This window comes from Tetrahymena thermophila (assembly GCF_000189635.1).
Source record: "Tetrahymena thermophila SB210 genomic scaffold scf_8253880, whole genome shotgun sequence".
Classification (NCBI taxonomy): domain Eukaryota; phylum Ciliophora; class Oligohymenophorea; order Hymenostomatida; family Tetrahymenidae; genus Tetrahymena; species Tetrahymena thermophila.
Window position 1 is genome coordinate 1 of NW_002475955.1, and position 12,595 is coordinate 12,595.

Here is a 12,595-nt window from a genome sequence, read left to right on the forward strand (position 1 = left end):
CCAACCCCAACCCCAACCCCAACCCCAACCCCAACCCCAACCCCAACCCCAACCCCAACCCCAACCCCAACCCCAACCCCAACCCCAACCCCAACCCCAACCCCAACCCCACAACCCCAACCCCAACCCCAACCCCAACCCCAACCCCAACCCCAACCCCAACCCCAACCCCAACCCCAACCCCAATTTATATATTAAATTAAGTTTATTGACTATATTAAAACTTTAAATTTATTTTTTTTTACTTTATATAATTTTTTAAATAAAAAAATAAAAAAATTTCTAATGATTTTTAAAAGTAAGTAAGCATTTATTTATTTATTCTGCCTTATTTTTGTTTTTGCTTTAACATATAAATTATGATACTAGCTGATTAAAAATTCTTCTAAAATGTTGATAAAATATCCTAACTAGCAGAAACTCAAATATTCTTTCTTTAATGAAAATAATCAAAATAATAAAAAAAAATTGAAAAAAAATTGAAATTTTCGATATTAAAAATAAATACCTAACACAAAATATTATTGTAAATAAAAGTGCATAAGTTATTTTTAAAGTTTATACTAAAAAATAATTAGATATGGTAACTGTTGCAAAACATTAGTCAAATTTTTTATCAGGTAATTATTTTTTTCAAAGACATAATGGTCTATTTGGGTTGATTGTATGATTAAATAACCTTATCTGTATTCGATAATTTTAATTCATATTCTAGCTTAGGGTATGGGTATTTTGGATATTTGAAAATATGAAAACTTTTAATTTTAACAATAAGGTTAGTTTTACCTCATTTAATTAGAGTTCATATAAGATGATTTCAATAAAATAAAAATAAAATAATTTAAATTCTCCTATATTAAGGCTGCGCCCATCTTCAAAAAATCAAAAAAGCCATATTCATAGTATTATGAATAATATCTAAAAAATGGAAAAAGAGAACAATAATAAATAATTTGAGACTTTACAATAATTATAAAAAATTATTACAAAAACTTTAATCTATTCAATATAAAGTTTTCTTAATTATATTTATTTAAATGTAATAATATGGCTATGCCTGTAAATAAATTTTAGGAAGATACAAAAAATTAATTTTTAAATAGTGTAAGTAAAATAATTTTATAAATATGATCTTTCTTTCTGTTTATCTATTTATCAATTAATCAATCTATATTAATTAATATTGATAATTTGATTCAATTAAATAGATAAAGAATTTTCTTTTATAATCAAAAATTATTAGTGCACTTATTCAGAAAAATTGCATTTATTTCTTATCAGGTTTTATAAATACTTATACTGCAAAACATAAAATGAGTAAAATAAATAAAGCCAAAGATGATCAAATAATCATAAATAAAGTTATATAGCTTATGAATTTTTTTGTTATTATTATCTTATTTTGGAAATTATATCCCAATTTGCGTTAATTATAATGAATGGCTTTTAGATGGTTAGTAAAAGAGACGAATGGATATGGTTGGATTTTGAGATAGATAAAAATTTAACTGAAAAGATATCAAAAATATCTATTGTCTGGTGGGATTAGATACCCTAACAAAGTAAAGAACAAATAGATAAATAGAAATACACTTTATCTATATTCATTTATTAGAAAAAATCAAATTATATTCAATAATTTGATGATTGTATGATTGAAGGATTGAAAGAATAAGTGGGTAACTGAGGATAGTGTTTCGAGAGAATTGCTTGAAACTTTAATTTAATGTTTACTAGAAATTTTTAAAACAAAATTGTTGCTAATGTTATAATTTGGTAAATATCAATTATTTGTGTAAAAAAATAATTGAAAATAATATTCTCAATAAGAAAATTTAACAATTAATTAATTATTAATCTAACTTAGAATTGTTTTTGCAACACAAACAAATGGATAAAAATCCTTTAGACAGAGAAAATATAGGAGCTGATAAATCAATATGCGATAAGTTTGAAAAAGGAGGTACTTATTTTTTACCTTATGAAGACATTTTCTATATTTTAGTTTTTATTTTACCAGTTATGCAGAATTTTCAGATTTGATTTGTTAATCCATTTATCTGAGTAATCAATCAATAAATCATAATTATTTTTACTTTTAAAAATAGAGAAAGTTTTACTGAGTTCTCTTGTTTAAAAATATAATCATGTCAATAAAAAGTAGGAAAGAATACTATGCATAACAGATAAGGCTGTATATAATATATCGCCTTCTAAATTTTTATCTAAGTTAATCTCTAAGGTAGTTTAAGTTAGAATTAAGCGTAGAATTCCTTTAAATAAAATATTTGCTGTTACTATATCTCGTTTTGCCACATAATTTATCATTCACGTGCCTGATGAGCATGATTATTTGCTATAAAGCGATGATTTTAGATAAAAAATTATTGAAGTGCTTTGCTATTCATATTGCACATTGCTTTAGAAGAAAATGGCCTTCTTTTATAAAGTATTTAAACTTAACTCCCATTTATTTATTTTGCAATTATATAATGAAAATTAATTCTCAAAAAATATAAATTATTTTATCTAATTTAGGATGATTTAACATTAATGTAATTCTGCACTACCAAAATAGATGCTAAAAAGAAAAGAAGTAATCTACCCACATGTTAACCTGATGTAAAGCCAAATATTTAATTGAATTAAATTGTAAATTTTTATTAATTAAATTTATAAAAAAGATGGTTGATCCAGAAACTATGAATGACAATGAAAATGCTAAGGGAAAATCAGATTTGGTTTTCAATAGAAGCGATTAAAGTAGTTAAATTTATAATAATTTAAGGAGTAAAATAAATACTTTATTTAAATAGATACAAAGCTATCAATCAATGATTTCCATTTAATCAAGGTTTTAGGTCGTGGTGCTTTTGGTAAGGTAATAAATAATTTGAATTGTTTTTATGCAATTAAAATGAATGAAATTAGGGAAAAATTCGCTTTCAGATTTTGAAATATATTTTTTTATAAAAAGGTCATGCTCTGTTAAAAAAAAGACACATAAGACCTTTTTGCCATTAAATCTATCCGTAAGGAGGATATCATTGAAAGAGAACAAATAGAGCATACAAAAACAGAGAGAAAAATTTTAGAATAAGTAAATAGTTAAGTATCTTGTTTGTCTTTAATAAGGTTAATATTTTTAATTAAAAGGTGAACTTCCCATTTTTAGTTAACTTGGAATATGCTTTCTAAACAAAAGAAAAGTTATTTTTTGCGATGAAGTTCGTGAGAGGAGGAGAATTATTTTTCCATTTAAAAAAGGATAAAAAATTTAAGGAATCACGTGCTTTATTCTATGCATCTTAAATTTTACTTGCTTTAGAATACCTCCACAATTAAGATATCATATATAGAGATTTAAAGCCTGAAAATATTTTGCTCGACCAAGACGGCTATGTAAAAATTACTGATTTTGGTCTAGCAAAAGTACTTGAAAAGGGAAAACTTACAAATTCATTAGTAGGAACTCCTGATTATTTATGTAAAACTAACTCTTATTTTGTTTTTTTGTTAAAAGTAATTGAAAATTTTTATTTAACAAATAAATAAAAAGCTCCTGAAATTATAAATTAAAAAGGACATAACAGGACAGCTGATTACTGGGCATTTGGTATATTAATGTAAAATTAATTATTAAAAGAAAAAAAATACATTTAAAAAAAAATTGAAATTTATAATGATTTTTAATAGAATTTGTTTGCTTGTTTCAATTAAAATAAAATTTTTTAAAAAAATAGCTATGAAATGGTGATTGGTATTCCTCCTTTCTTTAATAATAATTAAAATGTTATGTTTTAACTGATTTCTGAGAAAGATGTGAAATTCCCAACATCTACTCCACTTTCTAAAGAGTGCATGGATATTATTTTAAGATTACTGAAGAAGGATCCCAATGAGAGACTTGGTAGTGTAAATGGAACAAAAGATATAAAAGAGCATCCTTGGTTTGCTAAAATTAACTTTGATGAAATTCTAAATAGAAAAGTATAAACAAATTCTTAAAATAAAATAATTTTTTTTAATTAAAAAACACTTGTTTATCAATAAAGGTTCCTGCTCCATTCGTGCCCTAATTAAAGAGTGATACAGATGTCAGTTGCTTTGATGAAGAGTTCATTTCTGAAAGTAAATAGTTATTTATTAAGTTTCATGTGTAATTAATAACTTATTATATATACTTAATTCAAAAAGATCCAATAGACTCATTTGTGTAACCTAGTAATTTAAAAAATTATAACGATTAATTTAATGGTATGAGTTTTGTCCCTGGAATGTAAGAAGTTGGTAATAATTGATTGACAGAAAAATTTAAATAAAAAATTGATTTAAAAGTAAATTTATAAAAGTTAAAAAAAAAATTAAAATTAATTTAAATTTATCCCATAAATACATATTCAACAAAAAATAAGTCCTATTAATAAATAAATAAAACCATTAGAAATAAATTCAATAAGTAATCAATCAATATAAATAATTAATAATAAACAAAGTATTTCTATTAAAACTTGTTTGTTTATAAATAAATAAATAAATACTCTAAATACTAAACTTATAATGTTTATTTATTAAAATTCTATTAATTTTGTCTAACAAACATAAAAGAAATTATATTTCTTTTAACATTAAATATTTAATTTTTATAAAGTGCTTACAACTTCTCTTAATTAAAATTTATTTAAAAAATGTTATTTGCATGTAAATATCTTTAAAAATTATTAAAAAAAGAAAAAAAGGAAAAAAACAAAATAATAAATGGTGAAGAAATATTAAATTATCAATTTAATAACTATTTTTAGAATAAGTATTAAAAACACCTTTTCAATCCGATCATAAAATATTTATCATATAAATTATTTAAAATAAAAGAATTTATAAAATCTGTAATTTTTTAATACATACGAAACTATTATTTATTTTAATAAACACTTAATAGTTATAAAGGAATAATTAGTAACTCATCATAAGATATATTTTATAAAAAATTTATTTAATAAATGGCAAAAGAAGAAGAAGAAAAAAGGAAATAATATAAGATGATAAAATAATAAAAAATTTTAATACAATTAAATCAATCAGATCATTTATCTTCTCAAAAAAGTTATTAAAAGATTAATTAATATCTTTATTTTAAAAAGTTTTACAAATAACAGAATTTTATTCTATAAGCATAAAAAGATATACTAAAGGGGGGATTTCATAGTAGAATTTATTCATTTTTTAATGGAGCTTATTTTAATTTAAATAAAAGTAAAAAATTTTATTTTCCCATTTTTATAAAATAGAAGCTTTACATTATTAAAAATTTTTTTCATTTGACAATAAATTTCTAAATCTAAAAAGATATACAAAGTTAATAACAAAAATTCATCGATTTATATTAGCAAACAAATGAATTTAAAGCCAAATATAAATAATAAAAAAGAAAAATTAGATATTTATTTTCTATTTATAATAAATTATTTTCTTATTTTAGACACTAACAAATCATATTTAAGTTTTAATGAATAAAGCAAGATTCTAAAATAGTTACTTACTTACTTTTTAATGTTAATTATGAGCTAACTATATAAAAGTTTATTTTTGAAAAAGTTAACTTTAAGCAGGCTAAGAAAGATCTGATTTATTAGAATTTAGAATTACTACTTATTAATTGATTTGTTTGCTAAACCAGTATTTAATAATATATTTATTAGCTTAGTTAGCTTGATTCACAAAGTATTTCTAATAATTTGATTTATATGTTGAAAATTAATAATTTGATATTCAAAATATATTAAAAAAATTAAAAAAAATATATAAAAAATTGATTAAAAATGAGCAACTAATAAACAATTCAAAATAAGCAGAAAGAGTCTTACAATGCAAGCGTTTTAAATGATAAAAACCAAGCATCTAAAATTTAGCAATAGTTTAGAGAAAGCTTTATTAGACACAGTGGATGGATTAACGTTCTTGATAAGTATATCAATTATTCTACTGGGCATGTCTCAAGTGAAGTGCCTATTGATATATATTAATTTTAGCAAGAAATTGCTCGGAAATTCAATAACTTTTTGATAAGCAAAGAAGATGTTTTCACATACTTTTTAAGTATTAAGAATTAAGTGATAGGACTTAGGGATTAGGATCATATTAGATAAACTTTACAGGATTTTGTTAGAGAATTATGCAATCCGGCTTACTATCGTGAATGTGTTGATTGCTAATTCTTCTAGTAGAAGTGTGAAAGAATGAGGAAGATTATAGAAAATAATTTTGAAGAAAATTTATTTAAACAGCTCTTGGACTTCCTTTCTGAAAAAAGAAAACAGTTTACTGAGCAACCTTCATATTTGAAATCCTAGATTCTTAATGAAATTGTCGGGTAGGCTTCTTCGATGAGAAAAAAACAGGAAAAAAAAACATCTGAATAAAATGGATTGAAAAAATTTGTTAAAGACTGCTAAATGTTTGTTGTCATCGAAGACAATGAAGGTAATTTGATACCTGCATCTTCATAGAAAAAGAATAAAGTAGTGATATCTAACGAAAAGAATAAGGTTAGTCTGGTAAATGAACTGATTTAAAAGTTGTCTCAATATGAATAACTAAAGCTTTAAGAAGTGCCTTAGCCTTCTAAGGATGGAATAAGCAATTTTTAGTTTGAATTAAAAGGCAATGACTTAAGTATAAAAGGAGAAGTAAAGCAATAAAAACAAAAAGCTAAAGAAAGCTGCTGTGAAAATGTGATTAATTTTATCATCAAATCTCTTTAAAATAATGCTGAAAGCCTTTCAGAAAAATCTTCAATTGTAGAAAATGAATCAAATTACCAAGATTATCTTCTGTTTGATGCAGAAGACCTTAATGTTGCAGAAATAAACTTTGATGCACTCAATAATGAGTAAATGGAAGAAATAGATAATACTGCCGATGATAATTTATTGTTCTAATCAAATGACAGGTAAAAAGAATATTTGATAGTAATTTTAGTTATTTGTTTATTTTTAATTAAGGTTGAATAATTAAAATGACCAAGAAGAGATCGATCACGCTAAGAAATAGTAAGCCACTTCAAATTAGTAATAGATAGAATAAAAAAACCAAAAAAGCAGCAATTATGTTTAAAATAAAGAGAATCCTAATGAATATGATAAAATAGTAGAGAAACTTTACTAAACTTTAGATGACCTAGATGCTCTTGCTAAAGTTGAGTTGCATCCATATAAAATTTTAAAGAAGTTAACTGAAGGTAAAAACAAATCTGAGTCCTACAAAAAACTGAATGGTTGGCTGATGGAAATAATATAGAGTGCTGTTAAATTATATGACTATGAAGATTTTAAGTAGAGCCCTTGTGTAATTGTATAGGAAAATAGCAAGGCATTCTTTCTAAAAACTTTAATTATGAAGAAAAAAGTAAAAAGTCAAAATTTAATTGGTCATACTAGATGCATTAATGAGGAGCATTCATTTATATTCTCTGCTCTAGAGCTTATCTACAAGTTCGCTTTCAAACACTAAAGCCACAAAGGGGAAATAACTTGTCTTGAATAAGTTATTGAAGGCTTAATTTTGGAAGCAGTGTATTTGAGCGAGGAATATGAAAGATAAAAAAAAGAAAGTTAAACAGAAAAATCTCTCTTTACAGATAAAATGTATCCAAACAAAAATAAGTAGCAAATTAATAAATCTTCAAACGACTCTAAATCATAATTTGTTAATTCAAAGTAATCCTAATTAAAAGAACAATTTAAATTAGTTTTATGATAATATTATGTCTTAGAAATTTATTTCAAATATTTTATAAGCCCAAAAAAACAAAACAATAAAGAAAACTTAATCACATAGAATTTTAGTTTGTTAAATAAATTTCAGCAGTAATTTATTACATAAAATATTTCAAGCTTATTTTATTTTTTTAAATACTAACTCTTATTTAGCAAATAACATTATTTAAACATGATAAACCTTTTTTTAATTAACTTTAATCAATTATTCAATCAATCAATAATATTTGAGTATTTTATTTGGTTTATAGGTTATATCTGTTTACAAATTCAAAAATATTAAATTTTAACAATTTATTATAAATTCGTCAATTTTAGAGGAAATAAATAAAAAATTATTTTATTTATTTATTTATTAGTTTGTTTGTTTTTTTAGTTTTTTATATTTACTGATAATAATTCTATCAATTAAATCTGTTAAATATTTAAATGAAAAATAAATAATGATATTTTTTATTTAGTAAGCAAAAATAAATTTGTCTATTTTGCAAATAAAAATTTGAAAAGGTTAAAATTGTTATTAAATTATTTTTTAGAATATTTGTTAATTTAAAGGTTTCTGACTTTTAGTAAAATAGATTTTTAGTTTTTGAAATAAAATTATTAACTAATTTCCTTTTAATCTTCAATAATATGAATTTATTTATAGATATAATAAATTAATAAAATATATTTTCCTATTTAAAAAATTGTAAATTGAACCAACAAACAAATTGAATTAATTTATTGAAAATTAAAACTTTAAATATTAATTAATTTTTATTGATTGCATAAAAAATAAAAAATGATATAGAAAATAACATACTTTGAGAATCTTGAGAATGTATTGCATTTTTTTAAAGACAATTATTTATTTTGTTTTTATCAAATAAAAAGTTTTTAAGCTCTTCTCTATCGTCTCATATTGATCTAAATATTTGCTTTAGGTAGTATATATGACTAACTAAAAAGATAAATTAATAAATATATCATAATATTTTTCTAATTAGGTTTTTTCATTATTTTAATGTTATTTATTTCAAAAATGTTCAATTTTAAAAATAAAATTCTTCCCCCAATCAATTCGTTTTATTGTTTAAATTTAATTTAATAAAATCATTTATTTAAAATCAATTATTTCAAAAGATAAAATAAAATAGGTACTAAAGGTCTACCAGTTCTATGTTAATCATTATCAAGTTGCAACAACCTCTAATCCTTAACACTCAATCTCATGTAAAACATCTTATTAAATTCATTTCTAAAGTGATTAATTTGAAGATGGGTCATAAATTTTAATGGAAAACGACAATATTTTTTAATTTTATTGTTTTACTTAAAAAAATAAGTTGTTAATTTATCTAAATTATGTTCTTTTTATATTTTGATATTTAGTTTAAAAATAATTTATAAAAAGCTAAAATAAAATTGGACCATAAGAAGCAAATATTTTAGGTTCTGCTTTTGTAAAATGTACCAATCTATCAACTTTGAATTTAGTCCTTTAGTAAAATTCATTATTTTTACAATTTTTCCTTATTTATTTTAAGTTAAAAAGAATTAATAAATTAATTTCTAATATTTCTTATGTAGATTTCAATATTTTTTATTAATTAAACTCAATAAGATTTTTTCATTTCTTATTTTATTTCCTGACTATATTAGAAAAAAAAATATGTTAATACATAATTAGGTAAAATTAAATTGGATCACAAGGTATGTCAATATTAGGGCCTTTTTTAGAAAAATGTAAAAATCTCTCCACTTTAACTCTTGACCTTTAGTAAAATAATTTTCTTCTTTATTTAATATTTTATATTTTTAATTTTTTAATTCATGATAAACAAAAAAAATATTTTTTCATTTGCTCATGATTCATAAAAAATATTTAAATATATTAATTTAAATTATTAGATTTTATAATTAATTATCATAAAAAAAATAATTATTTTAAAGATAAAATAAAATCGGATCATAAGGCACATCTAGCTTAGGCATGGCTTTAGCACAATGCCCTAATATCAAATGTCTGACACTTGACCTTTTGTAATTGTTAATTTTGTTCTTTTGTTATTTTATTATATTTTTTAAGAGAATAAATTCATGTTTATCCATATACTTATTAACCATTTTAAAAACTATAATGTATTAAAAGTAACAATTAAATAGGTGACAATGGAGCATAAAGCTTAGGAATTGCTTTACAAAATAATATTAATTTATAAATATTGTTGTTAGAAGTCAGGTAGCAAGCAATCTATTTTTCTCTTCAATTATTTAAATTCATTATTTTTATCATAATTAAATGTTAAATATTCTAAATAAAAGTAACAAAAAATAAATAAATAAACTTATATTAAAGTTAATTTTTGAATTAATATAAAAATGAGTTAGAATTAATTGCACAGAACATGAAATACTTATTTATTATTTTAAGATATTTTGTTAGAAATTAAATAATAATTTAATTTAAATTATTCGTAATTTATTTTTATTAACATGCAAACAGGTAAAATTAAATAGGTAAATAGGGCTCACTAAGTCTAGGATAGGCTTTAGCATAATTGACTAATCTGTTAACACTGACACTTGATTTTTCGTAAAATTTATTTTTATTCTTCTAATTTTTAATTTTATAATTTTTTAAATCTATTTTGTTTTTGCTTGTTAAGATGGATAATTATTTATTTTAAATATTATCTTTTTATTCAAATAAAAATTATTACAATTTATTATTCTAACTAATAAAAATATAAATCTAAATTTATTAAAGATAGAATTAAATTGGACCAGAGGGAGCATAAGCAATAGGTAAGGGCTTAGCAAAATGTACTAAATTATAAGCCCTTATACTAAATTTAATGTAAATTTTTACATACTTATTTTATCTTAATCATAACCAAATTTATTTATTTAAAAACATATAAAATTTAAATAATTAATGTATCTATAATTCAATAATCTCTTTTGCACTTTCTAGCTTAATTCTTTAAAACCTAATAGTATCTAATTTTAATTTTATTCTTAGTATATTTATATAATAATTTACTTTAATAGTTAATTGATTTAAAGACATATTTTAACTATATAATCTTCTTATTTTATTATTTCATATTTAAAATTTTTTAAATTTAAAAAGGTAAAATTAAATCGGATCATAAGGTGCATTAGATTTAGGTATTGGTATTGCTAGCTGCATAAATCTCTCTATTTTCAAATTGGATCTTTTGTAAAAACAAAATTTAATTATTCTTTCTACTTTTAAATGTTTTTTCAAAATTATTGCTTTTATTTTTTTTATATTATTTTTTTTTAAATAAATTCAAAACTATTTATCTATCTATCTATCTATCTATCTATCTATCTATATATCTACCTATTTATCTTTCTATTGCAATTAACTTAAATAAAACTTATATTTTTTTATATTTATTTAGAATACTTTAGATTAATAATATTTATATTATAAATAAATCAATTAAGCAATAATTAAATTGGTGAATAGGGTTCAATGTAAATATCATCTGCTTTAGAAAATTTAACTAAATTATAATCTTTGACTCTAGATTTTGCGTAAAATATTTTTTTTGAAAAGTTATTTTATTTTTATAAAATAAAAATGATTTTATTTAAGATTTAGTTGTTAGAAAAATTCATTGAAAAGTTTACTAATTATTTGTTAAATTAATTAAGTTTAAAAAATATTTTTCAACAATAAATTAAATTTTTTAAAGTTAAAATTAAATCGGATCCCAATGTGTATACGCTTTAACCTCTGCTTTTGCTAAATGCTCTAGCATCTCAAATCTATCACTTAACCTTTAGTAATTTATTTTCATAACACAATTTATAATTTATTTATAAAAAATTTATCAAATTAAAAAAGGTTTAAGTTAAAAATAATTTACTTTTTCTACCTTTAAATTTTTTGTTTATTTTATTTAAATAAAAATTGATTTTTCAACAGCTTATATGTTATAATTATGTGACTATCTTCATTTTTTTAGCAAACTATTTTTAAATTTGTTAAAAGCATCAATAACATTGAATCATAGAGTGCCTTGTCTTTATGCTCTACTATAGCAAGAATTACTAAGCTTTCAACTCTGACTCTCTACCTAAGGTAAAAAGAAATTATTTACTTTATTTTAATTTTTTGCTAATTATAAAATTCCAGAATAAATTGTAATTATGTAAAAAACAAAAACTCATATGATTTTTAACACTTTATAAATAAATATTTATGATATGTGTCATTTATTTCAAATATAAATTTCCTTTAAGATATAATTATTTATTTATTAAAAGGAAAAATTAGATTAATCAGTAAATAAAACTCTGTTTAAGGAATAAGCTTCTCAAAATAAAGAGATTAGTTTTTTAATTTATTGTTACATGAAAAACTTAATAAGAAATAGCATATCAATACTTAATTCTTCTAACTTAAGTTAATATATTTTTTTGAATTAGCATAAATATTTTAAAAATGTATAAATTTCTACTTCAGTTAAATACTTAAATATAAAAAAATATTTATTTAATAAACCATAAATTCTAAATAAATTAACTTTTCAATAATTTTCTGATGTTTTTTCTATTTTTTGTAATGCAAATAATTAAGTAAAAAATTAATATTTTTATTTAAATTGTTTAAAATTTTTTGAAAAGTATTGAATATTTATCTGAATTGTTGGATATTAGTATTGTTATAACATTAAATAAAAATGAAAGATAAAATTTATAAAAATTAATTTTTAAATTTTTTTATTTAAAGAGTTATTTATTGTTAATAATTGAAAGAAATAACAAAATAACATAGTAAACAAAGGGTTTGAATTACA

At 21.0% G+C, this 12,595-nt stretch overlaps 3 protein-coding genes across 3 annotated transcripts; all 3 read left to right on the top strand. All coding sequences in view use genetic code 6, as the record gives it.

The window, feature by feature from the left end:
* Positions 1 to 1,890: 1,890 nt before the first annotated feature.
* TTHERM_01055410 (Serine/Threonine kinase domain protein) lies at positions 1,891 to 4,301 on the top strand (the record flags this gene model as incomplete). Its single annotated transcript, XM_001027507.3, has 11 exons — positions 1,891 to 1,963; positions 2,109 to 2,449; positions 2,539 to 2,622; positions 2,685 to 2,763; positions 2,817 to 2,881; positions 2,978 to 3,100; positions 3,157 to 3,487; positions 3,560 to 3,626; positions 3,744 to 3,990; positions 4,056 to 4,131; positions 4,198 to 4,301. The coding sequence occupies 11 exons, from the start codon at positions 1,891 to 1,893 to the stop codon at positions 4,299 to 4,301; spliced, it is 1,590 nt and encodes a 529-aa protein (XP_001027507.2).
* Positions 4,302 to 5,819: 1,518 nt separating this feature from the next.
* TTHERM_01055420 (hypothetical protein) lies at positions 5,820 to 7,755 on the top strand (the record flags this gene model as incomplete). The annotated part of the gene is made up of 2 exons (XM_001027508.4): positions 5,820 to 6,949; positions 7,002 to 7,755. The coding sequence occupies 2 exons, from the start codon at positions 5,820 to 5,822 to the stop codon at positions 7,753 to 7,755; spliced, it is 1,884 nt and encodes a 627-aa protein (XP_001027508.4).
* An 804-nt stretch (positions 7,756 to 8,559) lies between these two features.
* Positions 8,560 to 12,153, top strand: TTHERM_001055426 (kinase domain protein; the record flags this gene model as incomplete). The annotated part of the gene is made up of 14 exons (XM_012800957.1): positions 8,560 to 8,598; positions 8,652 to 8,701; positions 8,901 to 8,990; positions 9,172 to 9,261; positions 9,448 to 9,537; positions 9,711 to 9,800; positions 9,910 to 9,999; positions 10,264 to 10,353; positions 10,528 to 10,617; positions 10,894 to 10,983; positions 11,238 to 11,327; positions 11,489 to 11,578; positions 11,788 to 11,877; positions 12,063 to 12,153. 14 exons carry the CDS (start codon positions 8,560 to 8,562, stop codon positions 12,151 to 12,153), a joined length of 1,170 nt encoding a protein of 389 aa, XP_012656411.1.
* Between the last annotated feature and the right edge of the window lie 442 nt (positions 12,154 to 12,595).